The 17123-nt window shown below is 37.7% G+C and overlaps 2 protein-coding genes across 3 annotated transcripts in view; both read left to right on the forward strand.

Moving 5' to 3' along the window:
* The first annotated feature begins 612 nt into the window (after positions 1-612).
* LOC127792967 (BTB/POZ domain-containing protein At1g30440-like) lies at positions 613-7131 on the forward strand. Its single transcript, XM_052323671.1, has 5 exons — positions 613-874; positions 1061-1451; positions 3029-3098; positions 4614-5828; positions 6319-7131. The coding sequence occupies exons 2-5, from the start codon at positions 1393-1395 to the stop codon at positions 6865-6867; spliced, it is 1893 nt and encodes a 630-aa protein (XP_052179631.1). The 5' UTR covers positions 613-874; positions 1061-1392; the 3' UTR covers positions 6868-7131.
* Positions 7132-8161: 1030 nt separating this feature from the next.
* The window catches only part of LOC127792966 (cation-chloride cotransporter 1), a 49305-nt gene continuing 40343 nt past the window's right edge, over positions 8162-17123 (forward strand). The window contains exons 1-4 of one of the 2 annotated variants that reach the window (XM_052323669.1): positions 8162-8498; positions 15183-15332; positions 15553-15631; positions 16886-16977. In XM_052323669.1, coding sequence (XP_052179629.1) covers positions 8314-8498; positions 15183-15332; positions 15553-15631; positions 16886-16977 — 506 coding nt within the window. In that variant the 5' untranslated portion in view covers positions 8162-8313. Of the gene's footprint in view, positions 8499-15182; positions 15340-15552; positions 15632-16885; positions 16978-17123 lie in introns of those variants that run through there. The other variant, XM_052323670.1, reaches the window with a different exon arrangement.

Here is a 17123-nt window from a genome sequence, read left to right on the forward strand (position 1 = left end):
AATAATTTATACTTAATAGAGGGGAGACTTTATAAAAAGAATTACAAGAATTTTTAAAGATATTTTTAATTTACAAAAAATATCCTTACAAATGGCCTAAACAAAAAGTGGGTGCAATTTACTAAGAAAAAATAAAAGCAAATGTATGCAACCTAAATGTATGGCCTTTGATAGTTTAACCACTACAACATGATACATAAATATTCATGGAGTTAAGGCTTCTGGTCCCCACTTGTTGCATGAGACAAAACACTTGAATTTTATGGATATTTTATTGTAGTAGTTGGAAATTTGTAACATAATGTTTATTTGGCTAGTTTTATTATTGGGACATGAAGTTACTATATTCTGTCTTATATTTAATTTGGATATTACTACTTTGGTATAAAGTTATTTATTATATAAATAAATATATAATATATTAGTATTAAATATTATGTAAAATAAATAACTGTATACATAATTATTATAAAAAAAGTCACATAAAATGTAACAACACAGTATCAGCATGCAAATACCAATTTTGTTATTTGGCGGTCGATCTGAATAAGGTAAGTATCCACATGGCCCAGCTGTTTAAGCAGGTATCTGTTACTGTCAAAAGAGCCATTGATGGGAAAAGAATTTCCCCAACGAACTCCATGCATCACCTTTTAAGCCATTCTTTTATTCTCCAGCAGCGGCACTGGTTCCGGGGACTTTTTCAAATGTTGGGACTCAATTTGTTCTAGAAAAGCAGCAATGATGAGTAGGTTTTAAGCAAAACGGGCCACATGGATTAGGGTCGTTTTTGTTATTTTTCTGAAACTGCCGTTGATTTACCCAACGTTGAGTTCCCCAAGTTCCACTCTAAGAGATGGGTCTTTCCCCTTATGTCAGGCATTTACTGGTTTCGTTTCTTTCTTCAGTTTCTGTTCTTCTTTATTTTACTGGGTGTGAGAGTTTTTAGTTTCCCAATTGCAATCTAGGGTTGAATTTTAGAATCTTGTTTGTGGTTTACGTGTGCGGCGGTTGTACCAGAACAACAAATAAAATAGGGTGGTTCTTCTTTTTTGGGCAGGTGGAAGGAGGAGGGGTTGACCTAGAGCTTGTGTCCTGATCAGGCAACTTAAGTGAGATTAGGGAGTTGCTGTTTTGCCCCACAATTGGTGTTTCTCTGAAGTAGTTGTCTTTGTTTTTGCAGTTTCAGAAAGGAGATAAATTTGGGGTTGGGTTTCTGGGTGACATTTGCTTCAGAGTGGTAGTTTTGGGGGCAAAAGATTGGTGGAGTTTGTTTTAAGCATGAAAATGGGATGGTTTGTTGAGGTTTGTGAGGATTGATTCGGCTCTTAAATTGGGTTTCTCTAGCTGAAGCTCTGCTACTGGAAGTTTTATTCATCCTGCATTTGAAATATGGCTTGTACGAAATTGGGATCCAAAACTGATGCATTCCAGAGGCAAGGGCAAGCTTGGTATGTTTCCCATCTCCGTGGTTTGCTTTCTCTGAGATAAGTTGCTTACGTACTTCAGTATGTTTCCCATCTCCGTGGCACTTCAAGATATAATTTACAGGCTGCAAGTGTTAGTGCATTTACGTTCGTATGTTTTCAGACTGATAAAAATGGACCAGCTAGTTTGCAAATTGAAACTTGGTGCGATCCCACTTCATTCTTTGCCTTTTCTCGTTAAAGTTTTGCATCTTTATTATTTATTTAGTTTTTATATTTTATTTTTAGCATCCCGACCTCTTTTGTGTTCTAAGGAAGCTTTTAGCTCCTTAGTTTTTTTAACCCATTTGAAAATCTTTTACCTTAGTTTGATCTAATGAGGTAATGTTAGGTAATTTCTCACCAATTTCCCATTTCTACATCTGATGGAATGCTTCCGGCGTTCATCTACTAGGCTGGATTGACTCTGCTAATAGATTAATAAACATTTTGAATGTACATGTTCGGTTGCTTGGCCAGAGTTCTACTTATCATCTGAGATACACTTGTTTTTGTGTATATGGTTGACGCTTGGTTAGAGTCCACTTTCCGTCTTTGTATTTTGCCTTGACAATTTTGTGATGTAAGCTGTGCGTCTGGGGTGAAAGATGCATTCTAGTGGGTATTTAACAAAAAACTAATTTTGCTGTCCATTACATGAAAAAGGTTCCAAGATGATAATTTTATTAGGGATTAGATCACTTGCTGACTTTGTATACTTTCCAATAAAATGAAATTAAGGCTGCTTATTGGGAACTTTTTTGATGTGGGAACTTTTTTGATGTGGCCATCAAATTTGATATTCTGACAGAAAAATATTTATAAAATTATTTTTTTATGACTTGAATATCTTGTTAAGACTCGAGTCTTTTCTTTCTTTTTATTTTTATATTTCTCAAAATGCAGAAAACACCTCAGTGATGATGATTCTTTCTTTTCTTCACCCTTTTAGTAGCACTGAAGTGATAGGGGAAGAAAATCTGGTTGAGTGTTATGTTATAAAGCTTCGGTGTTTAGTTTTATGATTCAAAAAGAATGAGATTATCATTCCCTGCCGTGTATAGTAGCACCTGCTCCACTTTGAGGAGTATACAGTGAGATACTGGGCCACTGTTATGTGCCTGTGAGTCAGTATAACAACCATCTCCCATGACTTCTATTACCTTTGCTTCCTTCTACTCGTTTCCTTCCATCAAATGTAGGGTTGTTTGGTTTGTTGGAAGCCATTAACTTGTCTGTCAAGGAGAAATCTGCATCCTATGGAATACATACAGGGAGCATTCATCAAGATCAGTTATTTGAGCATACCATGTTTTTAGGACAGATTAGATGTAGTTTTTTCTGCTCATGGGCATCCTTATGGAAAATTCATATGCATGCTACCGTTACCAGTATGGTTGAGATCTGCTTTGCTCATTGTTTTATTTCGTCGGTCATTCAATGTAAAGAGATCTGATCCAGTTTTTTTTGTAGATGTAACTTATAAGCATGTGACCTCACAGCAAGTGTTTTAAACGTTTTCCCATTGTGATTTGACCTTTCAACTGTAAATATGATTGTAGGTTCTGCACAACCGGGCTGCCAAGTGATATTATTGTTGAAGTTGGGGAGATGTCTTTCCATCTCCACAAGGTGACATTTTTAGGAAATAATGTTGCTAATTATTAAGTTCCCTACAATATTATGTTGAATGTGTTTTAACTGTGAAATAATATAGCTGCTGGATCCTATTATATTGTTTTTTTCTTTTTTCTTTTTAATTTTAAGTGGTGTAAGTTTTTGAAGTGAATAGGTCGTGTTTGCTTGTAAAATTGAACTTGCTTTGAACATGTACACAGAAGTTTATGCTAGTTTCCTATTAACAATCTTGATAAAAAATGTCACATGGATCCTTAGTTTCCTTTTGATAGAAAGGAAGCAATTTGGTGCACATGCTATTCTGCTCTGCTGATCCTTTTCTTTTCTTTTTTATCTCTTATATTCCTAATCAAGTTATTAGATTTAGGACAGCAATTGTATGCTCAAAATAGATGTTAAAAATTCTCTCCCGAGTTTGATCGATGATCTGTGTTCAATTTGGTTCTGACCTTGATCATATTATCAGATATCATAAGTTAGCTTGGATATAAGTAGAACAGATCCTAATATGGATCTAACAGAACTGAATGACACCCACCTTCTGGGCATTACTAAGTTCAAGTTTGTGCAACTTTAATCAGATTTGGAGTTGGATATATTGAATTCATATCTACCAGGTTGGATATCAGTTCTTTTTATATTTCATTCAATCTAGTTTAGACTGTATGGAGGTTTTGAAAGTAAAGTTGTCCAAAAACTCTGGCTATCAATTCGTTTTGCTAGCCAATTCTGATTGACAATTCACTTGGAAAAATCTTGGGTATGCTCAGGGACTCTGGTTGAATGGGTACTCCTACCATATCCAATAGTTTGAGTCTCTGAATTGGATTCAGGGTTGGAATTGAAATCTCATGTATGTAGAGGGAATTCAGGTTTGAGCACTTGGTTAAAGGATCCCCCCCGCCCCTCCCAACAACAAAACAGTCTCATGGAACTTTGCCCATGCAAACATGGGAATTGTCAATCCAATCTCCCCCTCCTGAACCCCCAAACAAAAATAGTGTAGGTGTCTATAAATTGGACAAATAAAACAGAATGATGAGGCAAGCTAATTGAGTCAAGGCTGCAATCAAGACACTTGGGTTGGGGGCTTTGTGTGAGATCATGCATATTCAAAGCAAGGTTGGTTGTCTTTAAAAGAGGTCAAGGAAAAATGGGTTTAGGTCTATGCCTACCTGGTCAAAATCCATCTTGTTCTCTATTTATTACCATTGGAGGGGTTTCTTTTAAAGAATATTTAGGCATTTTTTGTTTCTTGTTTTCTTTCTTTCTTCTTCACCCCCACCAAATACTGTGTGAGAATGAGAATTTTGTTATGGTTACTTCACTTTCTGCACCAATTTAAGCTTGCTTTCGTAGAATTGTATTCAAGTTATCATGGACTGTAATGACTGAAGTGCAAAATGTGAACGTGCTCATGGTTTTGTGGTTTGGGAAGGGGTTTGAGATGGACATATTTTGGCTAAAACTTTCCATGTCAATTAACCTTTCAATATTCATGTTATACAGTTTCCTTTACTTTCTAGAAGTGGGGTTATGGAAAGATTAATGGTGGAAGCATCTGAGAGAGAGGAAGAGGGCTGCATCATCAAGCTCCCTGACATCCCTGGCGGGGCTAAAACATTTGAATTTGTAGCCAAATTCTGCTATGGGCTGAAACTTGAATTAACCTCCTCAAATGTTGTGTACCTTCGGTGTGCTGCTGAGCATCTTGAAATGACAGAACGCTATGGGGAGGGCAATCTTATTTCACACACTGAAATATTTCTAAACCGAGTTGTCCTCCATAGTTGGAAAGAGGCTCTGAAGGCACTTCAAACCTGTGATGATATTCTCCTTCACGCTGACAAACTCCATGTCACAAAGAGATGCATCGAGTCCTTAGCTGCAAAGGCAAGCACTGACCCAAATGTATTTGGATGGCCTGTTATAGAACATGGTGGACCCATGCAGAGTCCTGGAGGAAGTATATTGTGGAATGGCATAAGTACAGGGGCTAGGCCAAAAAGGTCTAGATCAGATTGGTGGTATGGAGATGTGTCAAATTTGAGTTTTCCCATTTACAAGAGATTAATTTCTGCCATGGAATCTCATGGAATCAAGCAGGAGATTATTGCGGGGTCTCTCACTCTCTATGCAAAAAGATACCTCCCAGGACTATATCGGCGTCAGGATACCAGTGAAGCTAGCACTCATCTGGCTCCCACCCCGCCATCTGAAGAAGATCAGAAGCTTTTAATTGAAGAAATGGACCAACTGCTTCCAATGCAGAAGGGCTTAGTCTCTGAAAAATTCCTCTTTGGTCTGCTCCGTACAGCCATCATTCTTCAGGCAAGTTCCTCTTGCATAGCAAACTTAGAAAGGAGGACAGGGATGCAGCTTGATCAGGCAACTTTGGAAGATCTCTTGATGCCCAACTTCTCGTATTCCATGGAGACTCTTTACAATATTGAATGTGTGGAGAGAATTCTTCAGCACTTTCTGGCCATCGACCAGGTGACTGGTGGGGCCTCCCCTTGTTCAGTTGATGAAGGCCAGCTGATGGAGTCACCTTCTTTGGCACCAATCACAATGGTAGCCAAGTTAATGGATGGATACCTTGCAGAGGTTGCCCCAGATAGTAATCTGAAGCTCCCCAAGTTTATGTCTCTTGCTGCTGCTGCTCCTGACTACGCCAGGCCATTGGATGATGGTCTTTATCGCGCAATTGACATTTATCTGAAGGTAAATTTCTCTCTATCACTATTTGGAAAGACTCAACATGCATAACTCAACTTCTGAATGCCCCTTTTAGAAATTTAAGTTATTATTCACAGATCATTCACGGTACTATTGCCACAAGCCAAATATACCCACACAAAAATTTCTGCTCCATGACGTCTCTATGCAGTTAAGATCTTATTTTTGGGTCACTTCAACTAATATTTGAACCATAGTTGGCATGACCTTAGGTTGGTTATTATCAACCTTCATGGACCTCCTGTAATGAAACTAGAACAGACATGTCGGGAAGGCATCTGTGGGTAGGGTTTTGGTTCCAGGAGGACGACATTACGGAAAAGGTGAAGCTCAAAACGAATGCTGCTTTGGTCACACGACTTATCATAGCCTAAAATCATTTTTATGTTTTTAAGGATAAAGATAAAACAATTGGCCTGTGCAGATTTGTTATGTTAGCTTAGACTTGTCAACCTCCATTTTGTGTTTCCTGCAGTCACACCCATGGTTGGCAGACTCCGATCGGGAGCAACTTTGCAGGCTGATGAACTGCCAGAAGCTATCCTTGGAAGCATGTACCCATGCTGCGCAGAATGAGAGGTTGCCCCTTAGAGTAGTAGTCCAAGTGCTCTTCTTTGAGCAGCTTCAGCTAAGGACTTCGATTGCGGATTGCTTCCTTGTGTCTGACAGCCTTGACAGTTCAAGACAATTCAAGAGCGGCTTGGTGGGGTCTACAGAAGGCGGCTGGGCTACAGCCGTGAAGGAGAACCAGGTTTTAAAGGTAGGCATGGATAACATGAGGATGCAGGTTTCTGAGCTGGAGAAGGAGTGTTTGAACATGAGGAGAGAGATCGAAAAGTTGGGTCAAGCGAAGGGAACGAGCTTGTGGGCAAGCGTGCCCAAGAAGTTCAGGTTCAGGACGAGGTCTCAAATATGCAGTGCTCAAGAGGGCTCTGTTAGCAACCCGAACAATGGAGTTGGAAATTTTGAGAAGGCAAAAGACAATCATGGAAAGCATAAGAAGAGCTTGTCTTTGGATGGCTGACCCCTCTTTTCTGTTACTTCTTGAAATGTTTTCCGAGTTCTTATTGTTTGTTTCTGTACCTTTTAGTTTAGGAGACTAAGGACCTGTCTTAAATGCAAAATATAATTTGGTACTTCATAGCATTCTTGTCTGACCTATGTTTTGGGATTTCTCGCTTAAGTGAAGTCTTGTATTTTTCGTTTTGTCGGGAAAAAATTGTAATACTCACTCTTGAAATGAAATTTTATGTAATTGTAAGAATTACTTCTCATATTTTATAAATAAAAATAATCTCCCATGCCCTTAAACAAGTAGATAAAATGACCATTCTATCTTAATTCTCTCTCCTCCCTCATCTGATTTTATAAAGAAATAAAATTAAAAAAAAAAAGACAATTAGTAGTCCTTGAACATTAAGTATTTAGATTCGATCATCATAAATAGAAAAGAAAAAGAGAGGTGAAAGAAAAAAAAGATAAAAAAATAAAAAATAAAAGAATAAGATATCTCAAGTCAAATAACAATAGAGGTGGATGATGGTGATGGCTACGGTCTTGATTGTTGCACAAACGATGATGATGAGAGTATAGACAATTGGGAATAGAGATGAAAAAGAAGAATAATAGATTGAAAAATATTAAAACCAATTATAACAACGATTTAATTGTTAAAAAAGATGATGGGAAGAGAACAAACTTTTTAAATATAATGATATTTTGATTATGCATAAATATTTAACTGGAGTTAACTAATAATAAAGGGGTGATAATAATATAACATTAAATCTTAAAGATATTAGGTGTATTTTCTCAAACAATAAAGTTAATTATTATAATTATTTTAAATCTCAAATGTAGTGTTTGTAATTTTTTTTATTAAGAACTATTTAATAATATTATTTTATTTTTTATTCAACACAATTAATAAAGGACTTAATTAGTACACAAGACACTCGCTTTCTTAAAAAATAAAATTAATTATTTTATTCGTAACCTTATATTTCTAAAGATTAATAATTATTTATGAAGTAATTTAAATATAGCTAATATCTATTTTTTTGAGTTAAAAATAGAGCACAAAAAATCTGACAACGTAAGTATAAATAGAAGGTGGACGGATTTGTCAAACAAAAGAAGTTAAATTAAGAAGACCTTAAATTAAGTAAAAGGAAAAATTGAATTTTACATAAACAAAATAAGAAAAGAAAAGCAAACGAAGGAATAAAAGTGTATACGCGCCTAGGCGGCGCGTGGAATTTTCTTTCTATATTAAATAAAAATAATTTTTTTTCTTCCATTTCCTCTTATTACGCAATTCAAAGGAGGCGTCTCGTTCTTTCCTTCCGAATTCAACCCTGTTCTCTGCGTTTGCTAAATTTCGAATCTTGGATCTTCTGAGATCTTCTCTTTATCTTTCCGCATCTGGGTGGGATTGAATTCGGATCTGTGGATCCAGAAGAGAAGAACAATGAATAATGGGGAGATTGAGGGGGCGGAGGACAGCGAATTCCCACCGTCACAGGGTGGTTTGGGTGGGCGCCAGTATAGGCCGGTGGTTGCTCACGATAACGATCGAGCTGTGGTGGAGATGTCGTCGCTGGATCCTGGATCTTCCTCCTCTGCGTCTTTCTCCAATCCCCAGCATTCCCTCAAGTAAAACCCTCTTATTTTCCATCTGGGTTTTTCAATTTCTTTTGTTTTGATTTCGTTTTGTGGGTGTCGTTTCTCGTGCACTGAAGAAGTTGGAATTTTGGGGGTTCTTGGATCTCCTTTTGTTTTCATCTCAACACGCTTGGTTGTGTTTGTACGGTTCTTGGATGGTTGACGGGTTTTGTTTGTCAATTGATGTTTTTGGTTTTTAGGACACTCACAAAATAAGGATCAGGAGACAGGCAACATGGTTTGAACAATTGGGCACTACTAATACACCTTTATGCTAAAAATTTAAGTAATCTGATTGGAACACAAGACTACCCTTTAATTCTTCTCCACCAATTGTCATTGTTTAGTGCGAGCATTATACGTTGTTGTAGCCAATGGTGACTACTGGTGGCACTCGTACCATCATCCATCATCCCCCCCTCCCCCCGGTGTGTGTGTGTGTGTGGGGGGGGGGGGGGGCGCCATCGAAGCTTTGTTTATTTGCATCACTCCTCTCTCCTGTTAAAACCCCAGTTTAGATCTCTCTTAAAAAGACTGGATCTTCTTCTGTGGAGGGATGTCATCCCCACTGCTGGATGTAGTAAAATAGCCCTAAAGGCAACTGGAATTCATGATGCAAAATGGTATGTAATTAGGAAACACACTGATATAGTAAATGCAGTACTAAAGAGTAGCATATTCCTTCGTTGTTTAATGAAGAATAGTTATGGTTTGATAAGTTATAACTTAGCCCACTAACGCACTGAAACTGAAATGGAGTGACTCAATCCTAGTTGAATGAGTAGATGGATTAGGGGTAGCCCTAATAATATAGTGTTCAAGTCCATGAGAAGTGACATTATTCCCTTTTTTATACGAGCAAGAGTATTGATAGTAACAGTAACAGGGCAGGTTTAGGATGGGAGACCTGTTCCCCTCTCTTGCTCAGTCAACCTTCCCCCGCTCCCTACTCCCCACTCACCGCAAAAATTTCACTTGGTGGGTCAATTTATTTATTTATGTAAATTATGTTTTACTTCTTAAGGCTGGGCTCAAAGATTTCCTTTGTACAAACTCATGTCATATTCATAAAAACATGCTTACTGACTTGCTTCATTGGGTGTCCCATAAACTCATGCACAAACTCATGCATGATTCTACTGGCAGAGACATGCTCACATTTCTTTGCCCTTCCTACTACCCCTTTTCTCTCATATGAGTTTTTTTTTTTTTCATATTTATAGTTCTCTTTTGCTCCTCATTTAATGTGCATGCCCATATAAGAACTAGAAAGAAGGACAAAAAATTTATCAAACCAAATGGGCTTATAAGCTGTGAGAAAATAATTATGAGAGAAAAATCTAAGAGATTAGCCTCTAAGTGTGTTATTTATAATAGCCTAATAGGCACAATGAGCCTAATAAGCTACGGGCTGTCATGAACCGAGGGTTCATAACAAGTTTGGAATTGACAATCAGAAGGATCTGATTGAATAGGACTGAAACAAAATGATTTAAGAGCGAAATTTGGACAGAAATGAGGGAAGGATGTAGAGAGAAATGAGAGAGAACAATAGAGAGAAACAAGAGGGAGAAGGGAAAGAATTGTAGAGAGAATCAGAATTTCATTTCCTCAATTCATGCATAATCATCTCCTCTTACAATGGGCCTTTTTATAGGCATAGGTAGCTCCTTAACTAATTTCTAACAAAACTCATGTGCTCCTAACAAACAATCAAGCATCTCATAACAAACTAATATAAGCCTATTACAATATTACCCCTTTATTATATCCCTATTACAATATTACCCTTCTAATCCTCCTAGGGACATGACAATTTTCCCCCCTTGAAATGTTTCTTGTCCCCAAGAAACTTATTACCACCTAGCCGTTGCTTCTTTATCCAATGCCCATCTTCACCTAGTGGTTTCTTCTTCGCTTTTCCTTCTTCTTATCTTGTTTTTCCCTTTTCTTTTGCCTTCTCTTTTCTTTCTCCTTAGCAACAACAGCCTTATGGCTTGTTGCCACACCAATGGGAACATGAATGAGCAAAACATCAAGGGTCTCGGTCCCTTTAACAAAGAAGTCCTTCCCTTTCTTCCTTTCATCTTGTTTGGCTTTATTCTTCTACGTCCTCCATTGCTCCAGATGCGCTGTCAATCCTACAACCCCATCCTCTAACTCTTCGGCCTGCAATTTTAACTTTGCTTTGTCTTGTGTGCCCGTGCCAATGACATACATGTGGGATGTTCCAAGCAAGGTGTCCGGTGCAATCCTTTGTTCCTTATCTTTAGACTCTTTATTTTGCTGTTTCAGGAGATCAATGGCATCAAGAGTTTCCTAGTGGTAGTGCTTGAGAGACTGCCAATTGATTGAGTGCCATCCTCCACTTTCTCCTCCCCAATCTTTTCTTCCATGTACTCCTCAGCCTTCTCCATAGCCAATACCAAGGGAGTGGTATGTTTAGACCCTTTCATATCTTTAGTAGGGGCCTTCTCTAGTGGAAATACTTTTACTTGCTGGTAGTTGGAGTACACTAAGGATTTACTTTTAGCAAGGATGTCCTCCTTCGACTGCTCCACTTTAAGGAATTCCTCCTTATTAAAACTCTCGCGATAATCATCGAAGTATTCAATGGGAAAGTTGTAATGATACTTCTTGATTAGTATCATTGCAAACTCCTGAAGCTTCTCGTGGAACATACGGCCAAATTTCTCGCACTCTTCATGAATCCCATTGCTTGTTCCTTTGTCCCTTCGGCTAGACTCATTCTCAATCTTCTTTCCCCATGGTTGATTCTTCTGGCTACACTGCTACTTATCCTTGTCGCTGTCAACTAAAAATGCAGCCTTCTTTGACTGCCATTGAAGCTCCATTCTAGTTGAAAATGAAGCATTCATCTGTTGCAATTGAGGCTCCAATGGTCTCCTAAGTGCACTGCTTCCCAAGGCTTCACGAGTAGGACATCCCATTGAAAATGCAGCATCCTTTGGCTGCAATTAAGACCCATGGCCGACATCTCACGAACAAGACCAAGGGATAGGGGTTCTATACATACCTCTCTTCTTCAAACAAGCTAATCAAAATTCAAAGCTGGAATTAACCCTTGCTTCCCTTTGCTCACAGCCTCAAGCACCAACAATCAACAAGCTGGAATAATCCACTTCTCTCATGGAATCTGTCGAATTTGTTGCGCCACTCCGATCTGCCATTGAATTGCCAATTAGAGCTGACTAACCCAATGGATAAACAACCTCCGAACGCTATAGATTCAAGATCGTTCAGACCTACGTCCACTTCACTGCTCGCCGGAATTGAACTGGTTCAATGATCTTCCCAGTCGTGCTTCTTCTTTCGGCCTCAGCTGTCCGCCTTCCTCTTCAAGACTCAAACCTTTAACTACATAAACTGATTTCTTTGCCTTCAACTCAAATCAAAACCGCAACCAAGAGCTGCTATTACCCAATCACCGTCCTTACTAGCTACGACTCCCATTTCCACGTCTGACCCAATCTCTATCACCTTCCAATTTCAAGTCCGACAGTGCCTTCCTTGCATCGGTCGCCACCCAATCACCTTCCAATTTAGAATTGCCTAGCGGAATCCGTCTTCTATGCTGATAAACTCTGATGCAGTTGATACACTTTGTCGGATTCAAGCCAGAAATTGCTTGACCTGCTTCACACATCAGTTACGAGTAAGAATTACTGAGATTTGCAGCCAAGAGTCAATGGAACTCCTTCCAATCCTAATTGGGCGATATTTTTGATCGGAGGTGTTCAATCCGTTCGCCTAGACTGGTGGACTCACCTTGGATCCTTCCTTTGGTTCTGCCCAATCACCGACCATGAAAGTGGCCGCGACACCCACTGCACCACAGTGAAGAACCTGCTGCACAGTCGCTAGACCTAATGCAATTAACTCAGCTGCAACACCCACTTCCTTGCCTGATCAGATCGTGATCGCCTAGAACTCCAGCACTAGTTGCGACCTCCTGCCTATTAGCGTCGACCTCTGTCACCCACTCCAGTCACGACCTTCTGGGCCGAGGACCACTAGTAGATAGCTCATTGAATTCGCTTGGGTTGCTGAGAATCATGGCTATATTTCACCTCCTCTATCACGATCGGATCTGAAAATTCACTAGCCTGATACCGTCCTTTGAAGTCGCCTCCAAAAGTCGGCAACACGCTTGAATTTCACAACCAAGCGTCACTGTCAGCATTGCCTCCAAAAATCCACAATGCTTCGAATCACTTCCTTCAACTTGACCTTCAGAGTCTTAGCCGAAGTCACTCCTCCTACTTCTCCTTCAGATCTGAGCCGACACTCACATCCTTGTGTGTCAGAATCAATTTCGAGATTCAATGGCCGTCTTCGTCTTCAAAACTCAAACATGAGTGCCTCTGATCTGCAACTAAATTGCTGATCAGAATCGCCTAACGCAATGGATCATCCACCTCTGTCCTCTGGTTTTAATCACTAAAATTAATTTCAGTAGCCTTCTAATTGAATCGGGCCCCAAGCTAGGGACAGCTACAACCCAATCATTCTAGAACTACCGAAATTCGCTAAACTCAGATCGTTGAATAGGATTTGACGGAATCATAGCCAAGAACCGTTGGCTTTGATACCATTTGTCATGAACCTAGGGTTCATAACAAGTTTGGAATTGGCAATCAGAAAGATCCGATTGAATAAGACTGAAATAGAATGATTTAAGGGGGAAATTTGGACAGAAATGGGGGAAGGATGTAGAGAGAAACAAGAGGGAGAAGGGAGAGAATTGTAGAGAGAATCAGAATGTGCTCCTAACAAACAACCAAATATCTCCTATTACAATGGGCTTTTTTATAGGGAAAATGTTATTGGTACACCTTTGTGTACACCTTGGGTTATATAAGGGTGTACTAATGACAAAAAAATCCCTCATGAGCCGTGTGAGGCGCATGTGAGGCGAGGGGTATTTTGGTCATAATACTCCCTTATGTAGCCCAAGATGTACAAAAAAGTTGTACATCTAGCATGATTCTTTTTATAGGCATAGGTAGCTCCTTAACTAATTTCTAACAGCACCCATGTGCTCCTAACAAACAACCTAATATCTCCTAACAAACTAATATAAGCCTAGTATAATATTATCCCTTTATTATATCCCTATCACAATATTACCCTTCTAATCCTCCTAGGGAGATGACATGGGCTTAGCCTAATTACACATAGTTATAACAAATAAATAAATAAAAACACATACAACAATATGCAATATATCTAATTATACTAATAATTCTAATATAAGCATTTCATTACATTATTTTTTTTATAGGTTTTCAGATATAAAATTTTCGATGTGATTCATTTGTGTTCATAAGTATAGCAATCTATTAGACACGAGCTCATCGACCATATGCACATGCAAGGCCCTCTTTCTCACTGTAACATCCATCCATATATCTACTCATGCTCATCATATTTGTGGATGCATGCTTATTCTTTTCCTCCTTCCTCTTCTTCTCTGTCAGTATGTCTGTGTCTTACTATTTAAGCTGCCTTGGATATGAGGAATTCTTAAGAAAAAGACAAAGTCTGATATTTGAAGATCTTTTTGTATCAGTATCCATCACCATGAACTGGATGATTACCTTTATGTACGTGTATGTGTATCTTTCTCACCCTCTAAGGCATGGAAGAATGAATAGCCAATTATTTGATATGCTAGGTTGTGCTTTATTGTAGAATGATTTCTTTCTCAGCTATGATTAATGTGAACTTATGTTGAATTTTAACAATTACTTCCCTTCTCATATGTGGCCTTTTTTCTTGGATATTTATGCTTCCTCTGTTTGATTAATTAATTTACATCTTCTGTTGTCAGGGGATTGCCCCTAATTCCTTTGGTTGTTATGAATGCATATGCATAATGTGAGGCCACTTTGGATACCGTGTATTTTCTTTATGCATTTGAAGTTATATGTAATCAGCCATGTGGAGATAACTATTTATGTCCATATGCTCTGATAAGCATTAGCAAAATAAACTCATAGATATAGAGAATTGAAAAGAAAAAGAAGGATCTTTTAAGATGGGAAACAACAAGAAGAAAAGCTACAAAATAAACACTAAATTATTAGAAAAATTATTTAACATATGTGATACTGTCTCAAATTACCTCCTTAATTTGGCACAACATGTTTATCTATCATTGCAAGCATATACTTCTGATTTTTTTAATGCTAATTTATACTTTTGGAGCTATCAAGTTCCAAATGAATGCATATAAATTACGCATGCATTTATCTTCTCTTGAAAAGAGATATATAACTGCAAAAAAGCATCAAAGGAAGTGCAATTGAGTACACCAAAAAGTAAAACCAAGGCTGAAAGAAGGGCTTCTATATAAGTTTGTTATGCTTTATGTCCTCTGTGAAAATTGACTCAAATGATGGTGCACCCTGCGTGTTAGCCAACCAACCAAAACTGGATAAAAGATTGCTTGAGCATACACACAAGGGATTGGGCACCTTCAAATGTTTCCTATTCCTCAACCTTAAAAACAAACAAGACAACAATACTAGATACTAAGCCTGTGTTCTCCTCTTACTTACTGGGTTGTTCTGCTTCTCAAAAAATATGTATTTCTTTTTAAACTCCGCTCAATGGTTGTTCATTTATATGTTGATTCATGTATTATTGCAGGAAAATAAAAGTGAGCAGCCAGCCAAGCAAGGGTTCTGATGTGATAGAAGAACCATTCCCAACTCATGTAGGTGCCAATGGCTCTCACAGGGAATCCAAATTGGAATTGTTTGGGTTTGATTCTCTTGTGAATATTTTAGGCCTTAAGAGGTAAGAGGTAACTAATACATTTCCATTGCTGTCGCTTTTTCCGAGTTTTTCTCTTTTGAGTTAAACTTATGCATTTCTTTCTTTTTCTTGGGGGGGGGGGGGGGGTGTTTGTGGAATTGGCTTCATGTCAACCCTTTACAGTTGTTCATTTTTTGGTTTTTGTGTCCATTATTTTTTAATTCATATGTAGTTTTAACTTATGATAAAATTATCATTTCAGTATGACAACGGAACAGGTTCAAGCACCTTCTAGTCCTAGAGACCAGGAGGATGTTTCTATAACTCTTGAACGTCCAAAGGTATGAATTTTCTTAAGCATATTATATATAGTTATATGTAATGTTCCCTTCCCTCTCTGTGTTCTACTAGGATAAAAGTGATAGTTAATAAATGGGCATATTATTTGTTTTTAATTTATAGCTTCTGTTACTTTATGAAACATAACTTTGACAAATTACTAAAGGTTCCATTTTTGATAAAATATTCTTCCATGGGTTACCAGTTACCTCAAGTAACACAGGGACCAATTGATTGGTGCCTCAAATTAATTTAACTATATAAAAAAATATAAAAAAAATTAATTTAACTAGCTTTTGGTAAAAAAAAAATTGCCTTTTAGTTATGAACTATCAACTTCCTACTGTGCAAAATGTGGCATTGATTTTAGAATATGACAATCTAGATTAAGTTGTATCATGTATAAAGTCTTGGCAAAATGTGCCACTCAGTTTTTTTAAAAAAAAAAAATAGAAGAAGGATTAAACAAGCCATTTTGGATTATGTAATGATCCTTTGATGAATGAACTGTCTGTGCTGTGTGAACCATCTGCCCATCTGAGTTCATCCTTCACTTTTTCCCTTGTTGAACTGAAAGATAGTGGAACTTCTAATTATGGTTTAATCCAGGCTCTGTTATCACTCCAAGCTTTGTATTTTTCACTTATAATTTTGCTCTGTGTACTGTAGCTAGTCAAGTCTTCCTGCTTATCCACCATGGAAAAGATTAACTTGTTTGAAAACAGTTTTTTATATAAACAGGAATTTGAAATATATGGCAATAAAGACGTTGGATTTCTGAAACTAGTTGAACGTGCAATATTTTAAAATGGTTTAGCTGTTTCATTTTTGTCTTTTAAATGGAAATAGCTGTTACAGAAATGGCTGGTATTTAATTTCTGAAATAATTGTTTTCAGTTGATTTAAAAGGGGTCTATTATGTCTTCCATTGTGGTAAAGAAGGGCTTTTCAGGCTCTGTGATATAGCTTTAAAAAGAGAAAAATATGAGGAGCTTATTGGATCTTTACAATATGGGAAGAGTTTAAAAGATTCTTAGGTAAGATGCAATAGAATTAGATGCATGGAAATGGTTCATTTTTGCCTTTGTTGCTATGATATAATTTTTTGCCATAATTTCACCTTCCTGCTTAGCTGAAAATTTGTTAAGGTTGATACGTTGGTCATTAGCTCATCTATAGTTCTTAATTTGTTCCTCTGTGGTATAAACTGCAATTTATATGCTTTTTAAGGTGTCTCATGTGACCTGTTGGTGCAGACTACTACTGTTAAACTGGGGACAATGATGGGAGTTTTTGTTCCATGCTTGCAGAACATTTTGGGAATAATCTACTATATTCGGTTTTCCTGGTAACCTTTATGTCAATGGTGTTTATTTTGGTGATTTTGCAATTATTTATTTTTCTCCAATATATAAGGGCCTGCATCCATGCACATCTCTTAATAAGCTGGGGCTTTTTATTTATCTTGGTAAGGTTCTTTCTCCCATTTGTTAT

Source organism: Diospyros lotus, unplaced genomic scaffold, assembly GCF_014633365.1.
Source record: "Diospyros lotus cultivar Yz01 unplaced genomic scaffold, ASM1463336v1 superscaf1, whole genome shotgun sequence".
Taxonomy (NCBI): Eukaryota; Viridiplantae; Streptophyta; class Magnoliopsida; order Ericales; family Ebenaceae; genus Diospyros; species Diospyros lotus.

Coding starts and splice junctions, on each gene's coding strand:
- LOC127792967 (XM_052323671.1), top strand. CDS start 1,393: ATGGCTTGTACGAAATTGGGATCCAAAACTGATGCATTCCAGAGGCAA. Junction 1,452..3,028: donor CAGAGGCAAGGGCAAGCTTG/GTATGTTTCCCA, acceptor ATATGATTGTAG/GTTCTGCACAACCGGGCTGC. Junction 5,829..6,318: donor CAATTGACATTTATCTGAAG/GTAAATTTCTCT, acceptor TGTTTCCTGCAG/TCACACCCATGGTTGGCAGA.